This window comes from Leuciscus leuciscus, assembly GCF_965113295.1.
Source record: "Leuciscus leuciscus genome assembly, chromosome: 21".
In the NCBI taxonomy this organism is placed as follows: Eukaryota; Metazoa; Chordata; class Actinopteri; order Cypriniformes; family Leuciscidae; genus Leuciscus; species Leuciscus leuciscus.
Window position 1 is genome coordinate 26949468 of NC_138745.1, and position 20012 is coordinate 26969479.

Sequence of the window (20012 nt, forward strand, 5' to 3'; positions counted from 1 at the left end):
CTCCCAGCCCGTTTACACCATTTTGCAACTCCCCCTGCAGTAAAACAAGCCTCACACTGATTATTCTCCCTTCATCTGCTGCTAAAGCACAGCAGCTGGGCAATATTGACTGCTTAACCCTAGGAAATACTTTGATTGGTACTTTGCATTGGATCTGAGCAGAGTTATAGGTTATTAGAATTATTTATTTTCCCACTTATCTCCTACATACTCATCTCCTATATGCCATGCATTAATAAAGTGGAGCTATTTATTTAGATCATTGGGGTATTGCATATTTAATCATGACCCATGATGACCTAAAATGGATTAGAATGATGTGAATGAAAGTTACAGAAAATTAAGTTCTTGCTTTTAAAAAAATAAAAAAGAAGAAATAATCAATGGATTTTAATGTTCATACATAGTTCAGCTAGAGCACTCAAATACAAAACCTGCACTAAAACATAAAAACCCAGAGAGAAGGCTTTGTAATCGTAAGAATGAAGATGGCTTATTGCTACTGAAAAAAAAAGGCAAAATCTTTTTTAAATCTGTTTGAAAGGTCTTTCTCTTGTCACTTGTTTTAATCTTGGGTGAGAATTTGCTTCTATTCCCAGAAGCATAGGGAAAAGGTACAAAGATCCGTCTTAACTTTATGCAAAGTGGTCTGACTGCCTTTTAGAACAGACATGTCTCATCAAACCAGAGACGAGGGTTTTAGTGTCCTGTCAAAAATGTGTGTTATAAGACTGTTGACATGATGCACAATGCAAAAAAATATAATTGCATATGCATCATGCATACTAAATATTTATATCAGCCATGCAAATTATCATATAGTGTCTGTGAAATGAGAATAATATGAACAAAACTACAGCAGATGTCACATAAATTTATTTTATATAAATAGAAAACATCTTATTTGAACCATCCATAAAACTGGTTTTTGTAGTAACATTATGATTAATGTTAAGGTCAGGAAAAAGTAAAGAGAATGAAAAATATTTTAAAATGTTAGAAATAATTACCCTAAAATATCTTATTATAAATCAACCGCTATCTCTTATTGTTCATCATTAATATTGCATTCTTTTTTTCACCACACTGCTCACTGACAGCAAACGGCAACACAAGGACGCAAATAATAATGGAACCTGAACTGCAGCAAAAGTAAACAGTTCATTAGATAGGCATTAAAAGGCATAAAAATACCCAGGGGCAGAGTTTAATGAGAGGCCCTGAAGTGACACTGCCAAAGCTTTTTCCTCCACTTTTCCACTCGGAAACCACACGGCTGGTGGCAAACCGTGAAGAGTAATTAATGATATTTAATTTATAAAGTGTGTTTCATTAAGTATTTCTCACCAGTGGGAAAATGTCTGGCCAGTTATGATTTCGAATTAATGGGACTTTAGTCAAACACAATGTGGCTGCCTCAAATTGCCATTTAACCTTTTTCTTTCTGGAGCTAATAATCTGCTGAAAATGTTTAAGGGGAATTGATGATTGAAGTGTGTGTGTGGGGGGGGTAAGAAAGAAGAAAAATATTCACCTCATACTGATGATTTGTGTAAAAAAAATATCACATCTATAAAGCAGATAAGAAAAAGACTATGACTAACAATGAATGGCATTTAATACATAGCAATATTTAATATGATTGTTATTAAGGCATTGTGTGCATGCATCATGTGTGTTTTGTGTGGTTAAGCTGTGTTCTGCAACAGCGGTCAAAGCGTCATGTGTTTTTATGAGTGCATCTGGTCTAGTGTAAAGTGCTGTATTGGTTGAAGAAAGCAAAGACCTTTTCAAGCAGGCTCCAGTATCACAACAGTCTTAAATAATGCATCTCATCCTAGCAGGGGTCTAACACCATCCGCAAGCAGAAAGAATACTATTCACACATGCACAGGAAGCTACACATCCATCCACACACACATAATCTTTGCTGTTCTCTTTTAACATCTAGAAATTGTAGGAGGTTGTGCAATTAAGAGAGCACTTTTTTTGTGCACTTGATACGATATCAGATAAAGGCACAAAGTAATGACGGTCGCAGGAGGGTCTTTATGCCTCTGTGATACATTTTTTAGCCTTTGGTAACATCAAATCGGTCGTACGGCTGATAGATGGACAGATGCGTTTGGTTTTGCGTGCGTCAGTGTGACATTTACGTTAGTCGCTTGTGGTAAAAATCGCAGGAGCTGTGCACAACACATGGACTGATATCAGCATGGTGTCTCTCATTAGCACACAGGTTACTGGTGTGTGCCTTTAATTCACTGAGCACTGTGTATGAAATAAAAACAAACAAACCATGAAGGAAAATTCAGGAACAAATGGAGGCCACGGAGATAACAATCACATGAATATGGTATTGTGATATACTAATGTAGAGGGAAATATTGCTGTTTGTACTTAAAAGTAAAAAAAAGAAAAAGAAAATCTGACTTTTAAATAATATTTATAATTATTATTTATTATTTATAATAAAATTAATATTTAGATTTATAATGTAATATTTTTAACAAAATATTTACAATTACAATCATCACATGAATATGCTATTTTGATATACTAACACAAAGTGAAATGGTGCTCTGTGCTTACATTTTATAAAAAAGAAAATAATTAGACTTAATTATAATTGATAATATTGTAATTATAGATATTATTAATTATAAATATTATTTAAGTCTAGTTATTTTCTTTTTTATAAAATGTAAGCACAGAGCAACATTTCACTACGTATGTCACAATAGCATATTCATGTGATTGTAATTGTAAATATTTTGTATTTTGTATATTTTGTAAATATTACATTAACTATTCATTTTATAATCAAAATTAATTAAATGTATAATTAAGTAAATAATAACTTATTTTAAATATTAACATTATTGTTATTATAAATTATTATTATTATTATATATTATAAATTTAGATGTTTAATATTTGTAAAATATTATATTACAAATTAGTGTACTTTTAAAAAATATATATATAAAATGACAAATAAAAAAAAATTATAAAAAAAAAAAACTAATTTGTGAGGGAAAATCTCATATATATATATATATATATATATATATATATATATATATATATAAACATAAGGGAAAAAAGAGAGGCCGATATAATAAAATACAATTTTAAATAAAAAAAAATGATGCCAAAAAATGGCATGAAAAAGTTTCTACATAATATAAATATGCTGTATCCAATACAGCCTTGGATATTTCTGTCAATGTCATGTTCGAAACACCAAGTGCAGTCAATAAACCTAACGACTCTGCCCACATACAGAGAGCGAGGGAAAAAACGATTGCAAGTGAACTCTCAACAAAAGAGCAAATTCAAGCTGCTTTGATTGAAGAAACGGCATATACTTCTTGAAGGCCGGGGAGTCGCTGCGAATGGTTATTTCTTTAAGGCATAAGCGCCGATTAAACCCAATATTAAAATATGGAAGCAGTTCTAATGAAAAATCAAAGCCCGTTTCTCTGGCAGCCGAGCTTTTTCTCACATTAATGCTGGGTTGGGAGCAGGGCCGGTGCGGGCACTAGCAGAGCAGACCCCGGCTAGGCAAGAGTGGAGAAATCAATAGAGAAGAGCCGGTGGGGAGGGAGACTGCCAGAGCTGGCAGGGCCGGGCCGGCTCCCATCACAGCACTCTCCTCTGGCGTGCAGTGGGGAATGAAACGGGCCTCCCTGGGTCAGCACCAGAGAAAAGGTGAGATTAGAGGAAATGGAGGAGGGATTTCTGAGGCACAGGATACCTGGCGAGCCGGGGACCAATCGCCCATTAGCCTGTGGCTACCTACATATGGTTCACTGAACCCTGCACAGAAAATAACTATTTTTTTTCTTGTCTTTCTTCACCTCCCCCGATCCATCTTTCTCACTCCATCTAACTCTCTCCTTCTGGAAAAAAAAAGTGATATGTGTTTTTTTCTTTATATATTCTGACCCAAGTTCATGCCATATTTAGCATCTGATGTCTGTTCTGAGTGTTTCTTCTAAGAACACTCCGATGCAACCAGTCATAAAGAAAAAAGCTGAGCTTATATGCTATTATTGTGTGCGAATACACACGGGAATGAATGGCTACACGGTGAATAACGCCTCGCTCGGTCTCTCCCTCTTCTCCTCGCAACGCGACTATTGTCTGGGATGAATGCTCAAATCATTAGCATAAAAATACCCAAACACACAGCAGCTTAACCACATCATTAATTCTATACATGAATGTATATTTGTCACTGCCCTATGTGCACCAAATTCAAATGGAGATTTAAACAAAGGCCTCATCCACAGTCATAATGAAGTGCAGTCCTGTGAAATCAACTGCAACCATTCATTACAATAGAGCTCAAGACGGAAGTTCAAGACAAGATATTTATCCCGTGGCCTCCGCTAATCCTTTCTGTATATATATCTCTGTCGGGAAAAGAGATGATCTCTAAACTCAGTTACACATTATTTTTATTGTGTGTGTGTGGTAATTGATAAATATATTTAAATATAATTATATGACTGACTAATTTAACAAAGTAATGATATTACAATTATATAATAGATTGAATTAAATTAAATAGTAAAAATATATCTAGCTGATATAATTGCTTAATGCATTTCAAATAAATATGCTTTAAAACTTAACAAAATAACACTGAATAATATTATAATAAAATACGATTTAAACAATAATTTAAAATAAAAGTACAATAAAATAAATAAATTATTTCTACAAATAACTTTAAGAAATAAAAATAAATCGTAGAGCAGAACAAGTTTACCCTGCATTATGTAGGAAGAAATTCATTTCAAATGCGAATATCAAAAATATAAGCTTGGACAAAAATCTAAAATTATTTAATCAAACATTTAAATGCAAGGAAAAAGCAAAGACTTAAAAATGGTTCGCTACCTAGACCTACTCTCTCTTTAAGCTCTATGTTTTAAAAAGTGTGATGGATGTGACGTTATATTTCAGATTTGTCTCATTTTAATCAATTACAAAAAGCTAATTTCTACCACAGGCTTTCACCATAATTTTCAACTACTATAATTCCAGCCAAAATGCTCCCTAAAAAAAAAAAAAAAAAAAAAAAAAAAAAGGACTCTCTCATCCTCATTACGGAGAAAAGCCTAGCAATAATTTACAGATTTCATATATGCACTGTAAATATATCACTCCATTAAAAGGGAGGACGAATTGATGTCTATGGAGTCTGAGATGTCAAAGTTTTCTCTCTCTCTCTCTCTTTGGTGTGTGCGTTTAAAAGGGGGAGGGGGGGACCAAGGCAATGATTCATAATACATTTCATAAATACTTCATGATTTTTCATACTTAAGCTGGCCTGGCAAATCAAAAAAATGTTGTCACCCCTTTTCGTCCCTCATGTCAGTTCATCATTTTCTGGGGGTGTCACATGTCACTTTCACTTTACAGGAGCGATAGGAACGGGCCGAGAGAGGAGACAGCTCTGCTGTGTCTGATTTTCCAGCCACTCTCATACAGACACACAGACACATGGAGTAGTTTGTCTTGAATTGAAAAACTACCTGAGCTGTGTCACGGCTAACTATGAAGACAAATAGGATAATCATTAACTCAGTTCAAATAAACAATACACAACCAAAAACATAGCAAAATCATCAACACATTACACAAATATTCATACTCGTATGAAGATTTGTAGCTAAATTTTATCCACAAAATGCTGCAATTACCACAAAAAAAAATAAAAGTATTAAAAAAACGAAATAGTTTTTTAGAAATAAAAGTTACTCTTACATACAATTAAATTGTAATACTATTTTTATGTTATCCTGAATGCAGTCATGGACCTAAATAGTTTTCGTATTTTTCTATAATTAAAAGAATATTAATTCATAAATCATCTAAAAATGTCCAAATATTATGCTGTAAAATTAGGCTTTCATATACACTCGGCCAGATCTAGTTTTCTAGCTCGAGAGAAAACCTCCACTTCTTATTAAGAACATGGGCTCTTCATTCCCAGCCATGGAGGCTTGATTTTCTCCCTCGAGTGACACAGTCCTTCACCTCATCACCGTCCCATCACTGCGATTAGAGCACGCGCCACAGCGCTGATCTCTGCAAAGCCACACAATCCCATCTCAGAGTACCAACCAATCCGCAAGACGCCCCGCGTAAAACAACTCCATAATAAAAGACACGTTCAAAAGATTGATTTAGTCCCTTCTTAAATCGGTACCATCTCAGAAAAAGAATCCCATCAATCCGTGAGATTTCCATAATAAACACAGAAGGTTTGTAATCAGGCTGGCTATACTCAAATGACACAACTGTTCTAATCTGCATTACCTTCTTAGTGCCGTGAAACAATCAGACAACAATCAAGAGTTTTTCAGAGTGCATATTCAGCTCTAATTTAAGGCGATTAAAAGTGTCGAACATCCGGGTCAAGTATGTCTGTCATGCTTCTCTTTTGTGGAAGCTGCTGTAATTGATGACTTGGTTGGTTTGACAAGAACTCTAAGAAACAAGTTTTCTGTTTTGATTCAGAGAGATTCAAAAGGCTTATTTGGAAAGCATGTGTGTGTAAAACTTGATACAGCGCACTAAAGGCTGCAACAAGTCTACAGATGAGAAGAGCTTGACGATTAAAAGTTAACTTGGGGAAGTGCAGCGAAGTTTTTTTGAAGTCAGTGGATTTCATCAAGATGATTGACAAACCTGTTTTCAGTTTACTTATCCGACAAACCCCTGAAGGGATTTAACAAACTCCAACAAAGTTTTGCAGAATCTGTGACCTGAACCTTGACCAGTCATTTTGTCATTTAAAATTGCCAGTTGACAAATCGCTAAAAAGACTTTTTGCTAAATGTCACAAATCATTCAAAGACATCCATTTACCCTTGTGAGACAATTTAAAAAATAAACAAATAACAAAGCTGCCCACAATCTGACATTTTTAACAACTAGGGCAAATTTAGCCTTGGAAAACTAGATCACATTGTACAATTTCACATGTAAACTTATCAGACTGATTAAGCTTAATGATGCCTTCAATAAACGTGATTAAACTCACGGTAATGTTCATGTTTTTGAGTTATTGGTCATAGTATAAATCCCTAAACCTTACAAAATACTTTTATGGTCAGCCATAAAAGAGAAAAATTATTAAATAGATACAATTATGCAGAATTATTAAATATATGAAATGTCTGTCTGAGGACAGAGCTTCAATTTCACTAAAAGATGTTCAATACAATTCACTATTTCATCATTAACCTTAATATTCATTTTATTTCTTTAAGATCATCTTTACTTTCTTCACAATACATCTATAAAATAATCTTCTCTGATAAACCATCTGAACTGATTCAGGGCCAAATCATGATAATCAAACATCTCATAATTATGTCATTACTAATTCATTCCAAAAATTATAAAAAAAAAAAAACATACCATTTACATCGACTCATCCATAATAAATCATGGGTTTAACAACCATTGTCCATAAAAATCATAATGGTTTTAGACTCTATTTCTCTATATCTAGAAAATACAAATGCAAAAAGCATTGTATGAAGTAAAGCCTAACAAAATGTTATGATATAAAAATGTAGGCACAACCTTATTACTATTAAACTCAAACATAAAAAAAATATCTAAATAGCTAAAAGGAATAATAATCATCATTTGTCATACATTTTTTTTTAATAAAATATCTAAGATAACAGCACATTCATAAATTATTATGCAAATGTGATGCCAGCTGCTAAAAAAAAAACTATTAGTCTCAGAAGTCAGTTCATTAAAAGAGCACAGTTCATAAAGATTAAAACACTATAGTGCTGAGAGCAAAGCAGAACGCTTGAGCTGGAGTCTTGTGAAAGGTGTAGAAAGGTGGGAGAGACCCGTACTCAAGCAAGACCCCATCTTGCCCTTTAAATGAGCAAACAAGTACCCCCCATCACCCAGGATATTCACTGTGTTTAATCTCAGAGTTCCTCAAAGGAAAGAAGTCAAAAAGAAACCGATGGTCTACCTATATCTAGGAAAACGGCTTTGATTAGCAATTGCCTAAAAGCGGTGATGAGCAACGATCTCTTCCTGATACCTTGAACAATGTCGCCATCTATCTTTCATAGAAGGAAATGAGCCAGAACCAGGAATTGAGCCTGATAATGCAGTTTAGCTAGTTTATCATCTCTTTATTGATCAATGAGACAACACATTTTTCTATATTAAAATACATCTAGCTTTGTATAAACAAGAATGTTATGTAAGCCCATCACCCATAATTCCTTTATTCAATATTTTCAATATATACACAGTGTTGAATAAAAGTGGAGGGAATCAATGTAGAGATAAGAAATCAATTATTACTTTTTTTAAGTAAAATATTCAATACTTATTGTTTGATACAAATAAAACAACAAAAAATAAATGTGGAACCCGTAAGGCCTTATATAAGTAAAAGAGAGCAGACTGATATATCAAGGAATAGAAATCAACATTTTCCACTTGCTTTGAAGAGATCCTTTATTAATTACACCTCCATTACTTTTTGACCAAACAAAAGCATCGCTAAGAGGCACTGACATTTACTTTTGGCTTTCACGGCCCCTGACTGACTTTCGGCCTCACACAAATAAGCTTTAACTTATTGTTTTGTGAGCATTTAGCACTTTTGCCTTTTTGCTAATATAAGGCCTCTGCGGGGGTTCTCGGCTTTAAGACCCTGCGCCCCCATTATCAAAATGAAGCCATCATGAAGCGAGCATACCTTCGGGATGTCCTTCTGATATCTGCCTACTTTCTCTTAAAAAAATGGCAGGGTTAAGAGGTCGGCCGGTCCCCGTCTGCCGCCGAACAGGAGGCTTAGTCTGGCGAGTGGGATGGAGCGAAGACTTCAAACCGCGGGGTGAACGGGTGAGTGCGAGCGGGGGTAAAGAGAGAGAAGCTCCAGGGAGGCCAGAAGAGGGGAAGGGCAAGACAAGGCCTTGATTTCCCGTGGAAGCACAACAAAGCCTCTGCTTTTTTAGAGAGAGCAGCGATGGCCCTCTCCCTGACACCTCTTAGAAGTGTGCGTGTGTGCTCACGTTGCGTGGCAGAGAGGATAAGCCATCCACGCTAAAGCATTTGGCACTTCTGAGGAGCCAGCTGAATCTCCCAGCTTTAGGACAAGTTTCTGGGGTTTGCTATCACCGGCAGCTTCAGGGGGATCTGTTCTTCAAATGCACATAAACTCAAAGAACCAAGGAGAAAATGGCTTTCAATCAGGACAATTATCTCATTCATATATAAATAGACTAAACCAGAAGTTTAGGACATACATTACTTACTGTTCTCATTAATATAACATTCTCCATTTCATTACAATTACTATTGAGCCCAATGAATTTTAATTTCTTAAATTATCTACAAAAAGTAAAATATTTGATCTTTTAGTTTCCAAATTACTGAGTTTGGAAAGCATAAAACACAAACGACGGCTTAAAATGTTAACAGCAACCAACATCTTGCATATCCACGATTAGTTAGCATATAAATATATCTATAAAAAAAAAAAATGAGGTGAAAGGCAAAGGAATGCAACCATGAACGGTGCACTAAACCCTTTCACAGCGGGTGTTAATTGCATGATAATTAAGCACGGCAACAGTCAAGAGGGAGAAGCTAAAGATTAATCATCGGCCAATTAAATGCCCACGGTGAGGAACGTGAGGCCCCTCGGAGACGAGAGATCTCCACTGTGATCTGAGCTATCAGCACAGCGGCACAACATCAGATCACTGGCAAAAGATCCTTTTCAAAACTCTCCTCATTTATGTCAGCCTTTCTGGAATCGTTGTGGATGCCGTAGCCATCTGGTAATTGATATCAAGAGCACCTTGAGTTAGGTGCAGGTGCTGAGTTTGAAAGAAATGATGAAGTGAATTCGCTGCGTGCTGAGACTTCATATGGTGGCATAAGCGAATGGAGTGGATTGCAAAGAGAACAAGGCTAGGGGTACTGAAATGCCATAAGACAGTTTAATACCATTGTGATATTTAAAAAAACATATATATATATAGACCCCTGTATATATAGTATATTTACTTAAATATTTATATAAAAAAAAAAATATATATATATATATATATAGCCTATTATCTTCATGTGGAAGGATAACAATGATTGTGCTAGTAAGAGACGAATAATGTGTGTGTGTGTGTGTGTGTGTGTGTGTGTGTGTGTGTGTGTGTGTGTGTGTGTGTGTGTGTGTGTGTGTGTGTGTGTGTGTGTGTGTGTGTGTGTGTGTGTGTGTGTGTGTGTGTGTGTCTCTGTGGACCACAAAACCAGTCACATAGGTAAAAAAAATCATCTGAAAGCTGAATAAATAAGCCTTCCATTGATGTATGGTTTGTTAGGATAGGAGACAACTATTTGAAAATCTGGAATTGAGGCAGCAAACTAATCTAAACATTGAGAAAATGGCCTTTAAAGTTGTCCATTTATGTTCGCGATTGTGCTGCATTCACTCACAAAAATAAATGTTTTATATATTTGTGGTACGAAATTTACAAAATATCTTCATGGAACATGGTCTTTACTTAATACCCGGGTATATTTGGCATAAAATGATTTTGGCTATTGCCACAAATATACCCGTGCTACTTATGACTGGTTTTGTGATCCAGGGTCACATATAGTCTCTATTAAAATGTTAGCACAATCATTGTTATCCTTTCACATGAAAATAATATATATTTATAATATAAAATATTTATTTTATAAATATTTAAATAAATATACAAGTATATATATATAACAATTAAAAATAACTGTTTTCTATTTTTAATATATTTTAAAATGTAATGTATTCCTGTGATGCAAAGCTGAATTTTCAGCATCATTACTCCAGTCTTCAGTGTCACGGCCCTTCAGAAAGCATTCTAATATGCTGATTTGCTGCTCAAGAAACTTTTATTATTATTATTATCAATGTTGAAAACAGTTATACAATTTTATTTCAGGATTCTTTGATGAATAGAAAGTAAAAAATAAATTAAAAAAAGCATTTATCTGAAATAGAAAGCTTTTGTAACATTATGCACTACACAAAAAGTTTGAGGTCAGTAAGAATTTATTTTTTGTGGGGGGGGGGGGGGATAAAAGAAATCAATACTTTTATTCAGCAAGGATGCATTAAATTGATCAAAAGTAACAGTAAAGACATTTATAATGTTACAAAAAAGAATATTTCAAAACAATGAAATAGAACTTTGTATTCATCAAAGAATCCAAAAAAATTAAAATTTGTACACAACTGTTTTCAACATTGATAATAATAATGAATGTTTTACAGCATCAAATCAGCATATTAGAATGATTTCTGAAGGATCATATGACACTGAAGACTGGAGTAATGATGCTAAAAATTCAGCTTTGCCTCACAGGAATAAATTGTATTTTAAAATATATTCAAATAGAAAACAGTTATTTTAAATTGTCATAAAATTTACAAATATTACTGTGTTTTTTATTTATTTATTTTTTTTTATCAAATAAATGCAGCCTTGGTGAGAATAAAATACTTCTTTTAAAAACATTAAAAATCTTACTGATCCCAACATTTTTAACGGCAGTGTATATATATATATCACGTAAATATAGGTCATATTTTATGTTAAGGTGACATAGTTACATGCACAATTAAAAGTAACTAAGCCTCATCCAAATCCTAATCTTAACCCTATAGCAAGTGCATGTAGCTAATTAATATTGCACAGTACTTATTTGTGTAATTACACTGTAACAACATCACCTTAAAATAAAATGTAACCTAAATATGTATTTATATTATCAGTGAAACGCAAAAAGATTTACCAGAAACAGGGAATGTAGGGGATAATAACTCTTGCAAGAGAAAAAGGCAAAGGCGGCAGGCACCTCATATTACAAACATTAAAGGATCAATGTTTGTTTAGTGTGTTCAGTATATCCTCTCCTAACAGTATGAAGTAAATGTGACCACCTCAGAGAAACCAAAAAGAAGTGTTTTTGAATAAGACTATCATAGTATAGGGGTATTTATTTATTTGTTTGTTTATTTTTTAACGCCATGTCAGCAGCAAGGCTATATTCATTGTATGGGGGTAAGAAAGACAAGCATTGTGATGTAAAACAAACAAAGGAAAAATTTGGCTTCAGAGTAAAAGCACCTCACTAAGGTTTGATGTGTGTGGGGAAGATTCTTCATGGTCAGGTAGAGTTATGAATAACTAAACAAGGACATCTGGAGAAAAATACAGCTCTGCTCTCCTTGGCTCAAGTGGTAGTTGCAAAAAAATACACTTTGAATTAACCACAGTGGAAATGCCAATAACCTTCAGTGGTTTTAAAGTTGAAGGACTAAGCTTCATACCACGTGTACGTTTGTGTGCTTATGTGAAGAAGAACACGGCCATTGAAAGTATTCACGCAAAAAGCATGACGTTTTTTGTTTTTTGTTTAAAGATGTTTTTAATACTCACAAAATCTTTCTCAAGTTTCTCCATCTCTTGCTTGTAGCTCTTCAGACGGCTGTTGTACATGCCTCGGCTCTGAATCGGGATCTCTCGAACCTCAAGGTCCATCTGCTCGAGCTAGAAACACCAATTAAATTCAGTGTAAACAAGCAAACCATTTCACATGTAATTTCGATACTAAAACAATTAAACTGTCTCGCTAGTTTACTGTCAACCAGAGGTAGTGCAGAGGCATCGATTCAGGCACCCGGCAAATCAAGTCATGTTAGGAGGTGCCGCTTCATTAAAACCTCTGGCGCGGTTGAGCTCTGACAACTACGACATGTGTCCGTGTCACATGTGAGCAAACCGGCGTGCACAAAAGGGCCCCGCTGATTTACACTGTCCAATCAACATGACATGATGGGACAATTTACATGCGACACACATCCCTTCTTTCGGCACCTGCCACGGCGCCTTCCCCCAATAATGGCGTGAAATGTGTCGCGCGGTGTCACTTAAAAGAGCATTATGTGGATGTGATCACACCGTTAGCATCGAGCAGCCTTCAGCCAGATGAAGAGTGTCTCATGTCACCGGCGACATTGCAGGTGTTGTTTATGCAGGGGGGAAATTTTTCCAAATTCATTATTTAGAAAACGAGTGAGTGAAAATTACTGATCAAAGACCCACCAACTCTCTGACTTCTTCAAGCTGTTTGTCGACATTTAGAACCAGCTGTGTCTTCTCCTCTGAAAGAGAAAAAGAGGAAAACATATTGATCAGTGGATGGAGGAGCTGTGCTTCATGACAACAGCCCGACTCCCCCGCAACAACAAGGGAGCAAATAAAAACAAGCCTGCATTTGAAGATATATTTACACATTCTCCACGCACAAAGATCCATATTTGATGTGTCTTATTTTTCCATGTGTAAACGCCTTTGTTAGTTTGTGAAGGAGCGCAGAGACGCCTCTTGGCAACTCAAAAGAGGAGAGAGATGTCAGCTCCGCCAAACTCTGCCATTCTGCCACCCACTCAGAATGACTACAATGAGGTTGTATTGGTTTTTATCCACTGGTACGAGCCAGGCCAAAATATAGAGCATGACTGAATTTCCCTTTCGTAATTTGGAAAATGAAATACATAACACTGTATCTAACTCTCCACGCAAGTCCTCAAAGCTTCTTCTAAAATAAAAGAGATAATCTTGTGGGTTTTCCGGTGTTATTAGGAAGGAAGGAACCACAGGAAATGTTATCAATGAAGACAATACTCCATTTTCATATCGTCCTATCGTCAGACTGTGAGATCGGTGATACACGATATTATCATGAGGGGGCGGGGCTTACTTATTTGATTATTAACTTGCCTATTTACTCATTAATTTGTTTGTTTTATTACTTCATTTTTTTTATGAGAATCTTTTTCTATATGAGAATCTTTTTCTATTTGCTCTCTCGCACTTCAATGAGCACAAAGAACGCGGGTTAATGTGTTTTAAATGCTGGGAGAAATGAGAGTAAGGGGCAAAAATCTAGCTGAGTCCATCGGTTTATACTTAAACTTATGACTTGACTCCGATAAAGGAAAACGAGTTAATGCGTTTACATGACCACATGCATTGTCAGTTTATTCAGCATAATCGGGTTAAGAACGTGCATGTAAACGCGCTCATTCCCTGAAAGTGAAAGCAGAAACGGACTGAGCTTTCGGCATCTGTCGCTGCATTAACGCCTCATTCTCTCAGAGACGACGATGGATATAACGGTATAGCAACTATCTTAATTTACTGGCTTAATATTTCTCTTGTGGACCTACATTAATGACAGTGAAAAAATTTGAAGAATATTTATTGTTAAACAAGTGTTTGAAGCTGCTTTTGATTTTCACAGATGGCAGAGTTGTGCTGCGTTCGTGAACTAAAGACTGTTATTAGGCCTATATCATTTTAGTGATATTATTATTATTAATATTTTGTAATTGTATTGTTTTTAGTGTTATTAGTTATTATATATAGGCCTATATATGTTTTGTTAATCTGCGATGGAAACAAAATACTGACGAACAACGATGCCGTTTTCATCTTGGATCTAAATGATGCGTCTGTTAAAACAAACACACTTGACAATTTGTGAATGGATCACTTTGCAATTCAATTTTGATGTGGGATGTAGGCATAGTTTTTTAGTCTTTTAAACATTTTCTTAGAGGAGTCCTCATACGCGCGTGTCGGTGATGTCGCAAATGTTAGGCTAAGGCAAATTAATTGTAGTTTCTAATATTAATTTTATATAGCCTACTAGCTTTATAATAATAATAATAATAATAATTTAATACATTAATGGAAAAACAAGCCAATTATTACTGATACCGTCAAAGCCATCAGCAATATCTCTGACTATCGTCGATACACGATACTATCGTTTATCGGCACAACCCTACTACTTTGTTAAAAATACATAAATGAAACACACCAAAACCTATATAAACCACTTTTATGCTACAAGCAATTTTAGGCACCACAGCAATGTCCATAATTTAATTGAAAACAATAATAAAAAAAATATTTAAAAAACAGTTGACAGTAAACATTTACAATTTTACAATTTCAATTAAACTTTCTATTTATCAAAGAATAGCCTAAAATAAAAGACACCTAATAAAAGACACCAAAATTAAAGAATTAACTGAACCATTTTTAAATAAAAATCACAATTAATATAATCATTATGTGACAAACCTATTATTAGTACATCATGTTGTTTAGTACAGCTGTCTTGACCAGTTAGAATCCAGAACCAAAACAATCCTTTCATTATATGAATTTTGTAATGACAGAAGCACGCTATAAATAAATAATATCACAACATCTACTGATCAAACAAGACCAGTGAAGCACATCAAACCATGTCAAGCAATAGCACTAATCATGAAGAAAAACATCAAGCGATATCAAAACGGAAATCTGTCAATAAGCTGCAAACTAAAGTGAACTTCTGTTTTGCCCTTTGGCTTTCCAATGTCGTTTGGTGGTCATCAATCCATTTTTAAAATCTGTGTGCAACCTCACAGCCCACACAGTGTAAACAGCCAGGGGCGATTCTCTACAAGGTGAGCAAACACTAGGGCCTCTATTCACCCCTGGCTTAGGGCAGGTTGAAATATATATCTCACTATTGCAGGTGCATGGGGCAATACCACAAGGTCAGGTGCTCTTTGGGCAAAGTGATGCACTGAGAAAAGTTCGACCTGTAGATGCATCTCTGCATCTTCGCTCAATTATTCATTGCGTGATTGACAGCTCATTCTCTTTGTGCAAATCTACCTTAAAAAAAACAAAACAAAAAAAAACACGCATTTATGTTTAATGGAGCAAGGCCTTGCATTATTTTCAAATTCATGTTTCACAACTACAAGTTTTGCGCTGTTCAACAAAACAAAAATTCTTGGAGATTCTCAAGTGAATAAATGCGGTCGGCTTGAGCAAAACAAAAATGGCCACGGGCATTATATCCGTCAACTGGTCTTTATCAATGTTTCTACACATGTGACACTGTACAATGAGAACAACAGCATAAGCCACTTTGTTGATGGCTGCCATTGTTGGTCACAAACAAATTTGTGTACCTATAGGAAAGAGAAAAGCATTTTTTATTGGCATAATTGAGATTTGAATTCAAGAGCCGAACTCCTCTGGCAACAGTGAGGAAGGTTTGGCGATCACTAATGAGCATGCATTGTTTATGGCTTTGTTCATATTCAGTGGACTTATTTAAATATATTTAGCAGCTGGTGGTGGGCCGGTCTGATGACACAGTGTTTGTGTCTGCCAAGCTCTGAAGAAGCAATTTAAGCTTCAACAATTCACCACATTACATATTCTCATTCTTTTCAATATGCTTAAATAATGCAAAGAAAAGCCAATTGCGTCTGCAATTGTTTGACAGTGCTCACCGAAAGGAGCGCTGCTGTATGATTCTGAATAAGTGATTAATCCTTCATACCTTTTGTTCACGTACAATAGAAGCACTGAGGGACTGCATCAGGTTATTATGAGTCAGACCTCTGAGGTTTAACAGTGACTAAAAGCAATCATTTACATTAAAAGTCACCGGAGGGTATTAAAGTAACCTTTCATTGCACTGACTTTTAGTTTCAATCCAGCAAAGTCAGAACAAGATCTTGTAGAATTCATTTTATTTATGTACTGAAACTGAAATGCATTTCTGAAGTTCACAATGTGAGAAAAACTAAAAGTTATATCAACATCAAAAGCATCCTGAGTATTTCCAGAAGATAGACCATATCTAGCAATACCACTCTTTTGCTGCACTGAAGTTCAAAAAGGGTCAAAGAGGCAAACAAGTCACAGGACACAAGGAATGAACCCAAGCAAACACTCATAATCAGACATCTCTGATTTTAAACATTCATAGATTTTCTTTATTTAAAGGTAACATTATGTAACTTTTTTTGTTCAAAATTAACAAAAGTCAATACATCATCAATCCTTCATCCAAAACATGTTTTTATCTTACCCTGATTCACCAATGGTAAGCCTATTGTAAGTGTTTATATTTTAGACCTATAGTGGGGGATGGCTTTCGCAGGAAATTGAGTAGCCTACATAACTCGCCTGTGCATGTCTTTTCATATCCATATAAATAGAGAAAAGTTGCTCAGGTTACTTTGATGTGTGTATGTTGTGGGAGTGGCATAGGTTAGTTGTCACAACAAGTGAGAAAGGTTGACATGGAGCAGCAAAATCTTGAGCCTCCGGAGAATCAGTCGTCTTAAAAAAACTGCCAAACAGCATAAAAGAACGTGACATAGTCAGTGTTGCCAACTTAGCGCATTTGTCGCTATTTTTAGCTAAATCTTTTCAAAAAAGCGACTAGCGACAAATCTAGCTACTTTTGGGACAAACCTCAGTAACCTCCAAATGTTGCCAGCACAGTCCAGCAAGCGCGAGTTTTGCTTTCTCCTTGCCGTCGCACACCTCTCTCTGCGTCTACCCTGTTCAGTGAATGGCTGAGAGAGGAGCAGCAGCACGGCAGCTAACAGACGTGAATGAGCAGTGTTGTTTCAGAATTTGTGTCAGAATTTAGTTTGACCATTTTATTTTCCTTTCTTTTCTTGTGCTTATCACTTGTTGTAATACACACATCTAGGGATGGGGCCGATCCGATCCAGTATCGGTATCGGGACCGATACCAGCGTAATTCACGTATCGGATTTTCCCGATCCAACCTGCGGAGATATCCGATATCCTTGAGTCATGTCTGCGCTTTAACGTCTGCTGAAATGACTCCAAACGTGATTCCCGCCGGCTAGTCTGCTAGCTGGCTGCAAACTGTGGAATGGATTTCCTGAACGGAGGCGCGGCTCAATGAGACACAGAGTTATGAGACACGCCACCGCTCAGGAAATCCATTCCGCAGTTTGCGGCCGCTGTGTGGAAATACTTCACACTGGAAACACCGCATAGCAAGACAGCAAAATGCAATGTTTGCAAAGCCGTAATTCAGAGCTCGTTGAAGCTCCCTCGCGTCGTACAACACAACGAATGCAATCAAACATTTAAAAAAGCACCACGTTACAGTGCGTTCACACCAAACGCGAATAGCGCGTCAAATTCGCGTCTGCCGCGTCTAGTTGGACGCTTGAATATTTTGAATCCATTCGCGCGCCCAGAGCGAAATTGACGCTCGTAAAAAGCAAAAGTTTGAAGCGAAATTGACGCACGTCTGAGGCGAAATCCGCTTGTCTGTTTGCAACATGGCTGATGTTGATCGAGCATTCATCGAGAGAGTTACAGCTTCGGAGCGTGGATCACCCTTAGATAGTGTGTGTGTGTGTGTGTGTGTGTGTGTGTGTGTGTGTGTGTGTGTGTGTGTGTGATGTTTACACTTGCACTTTTCTTATATTTCAAAACTCAAGTATTTGACATTTTGGGAATGTAATAAATATTGACATGACCTACAGTTGCATATTTGTTTTCAGAATGGGATTTTTCCTGTTAACAGGATTTCCATTTTTTCTGACTTCCTTTTCTGACCTTATACTTACCATACATGCATAAATATGTACATATTGTACTTGCCTGTTGAGAGGAGTTTATTTCAGCATCATATAAAATAAACAATAATGATAATAATAATATTAAAGCAAACACAGCTCTGGTATCGGAATAGTATCGGTATCGGCCGATATCCAAATTCAGGTATCGGGATCGGATCGGAAGTGAAAAAATATGGATCGGTGCATCCCTACACACATCACAGTGCTTTAGTTCACCCAGTTCCCGAACTCTCTTAATTCAGATCATTTTACACATAAAACAGTCATTCAATTAGCCTGGTAATACCAAACTCTGCTACTTCGCTTTGCTTCGTAGACAGAGTCTGGCAAGGCATAATTGAAAAGCGTTTTCTTTCTCGCGGAGGGGCGCTTGTCTGAAGTTTAAAATCATTGGTTACCCGTAAGCCAATCACATAAAGTTTGGTTATGGCGTGTGTTATGCGCATGATCAGCCGCATCTAACTTCCACTGTAAACACATGTATGATGTGAAAACAAAACCATCGAGCGAAATACCGGAATGAAATGGCTGTGAACGACTTTTGCAGATTATGTGAAGTAAATCTACGCATCCACGGTACAATCAGCGTCTACGTCACGGCTCTCAGCCCGCCCTCTGTTCGTTGATTGGCCGGCTGTTTTCAGGCCGGAGGAAAACGGAAAGCTATGACGCTGTCTCAGACTGAGTACAGAAGCGAACTGAAATTGAGCGGAAGTACGAAGTCTGACGTAGTCAGGCTATCATTCAATAGCTACTCGTTCTAAAAAAATATAGTAGCCTAAATGAGAACAGCTTTATTGGACATTCGGTTATATTATATTATATATGATATGATATATTATATTGTTATATTAAAATACAGTATGTGAGCATGATTTTAATGAGAAAAAAAACATTAGGCAGGCAGAACGCAAGTACGCAAGCGATGACGTCATGAATATGCTAATTGACGTATGACGTCATCTAGCGACATTTAGCGACTTTTAGGGGAGGCGTTAGCTACTTTACTTTAAAAATAGTTGGCAACACTGACTGGACAGAGTTCATAATGGTGACCTCTAGTCATTTGTAATAATTGCAGAGGTCGTCTGTGATCTTAATCCCGTGCGAATCGGCCATGTCTGTAATTTGTAAAGTAAAAATTCCCCCGCAAATGACCTAACGTTAACTGTTACCATATTTTGCCGAACACAGAGGTCCTGTCATAATATTAGTCCCGTGCGAATCGGCATCTCTGTGATTTGGCGGGTCGTATATAATTTTTTCAAGGTTTTTGTTTCCTGTGTGCTTTTTAGTCCATCTTTCGCAAAGTTGGGAGTGTTTTGATAGTATTTTAGGTGCTGTGTCATATCGCTATAGATCTCAGTTCAATATTTCATGTCCCGTAATTATTTCTGAGGTAAAAAAAATAATAATTGTGTAAGTAAGTTATACAATTAATATAGCCTACATTATA

At 36.1% G+C, this 20012-nt stretch overlaps 1 protein-coding gene across 4 annotated transcripts in view; it reads right to left on the reverse strand.

The window, feature by feature from the left end:
• Positions 1–20012, reverse strand: part of vti1a (vesicle transport through interaction with t-SNAREs 1A) — a 134234-nt gene that overhangs the window by 111258 nt on the left and 2964 nt on the right. For all 4 annotated transcript variants that reach the window (XM_082151311.1, XM_082151309.1, XM_082151312.1 and 1 more), the window contains exons 2-3: positions 13167–13225; positions 12501–12611 (exon numbers count right to left, since the gene is read on the reverse strand). In XM_082151311.1, coding sequence (XP_082007437.1) covers positions 12501–12611; positions 13167–13225 — 170 coding nt within the window. The remainder of the gene's footprint in view (positions 1–12500; positions 12612–13166; positions 13226–20012) is intronic.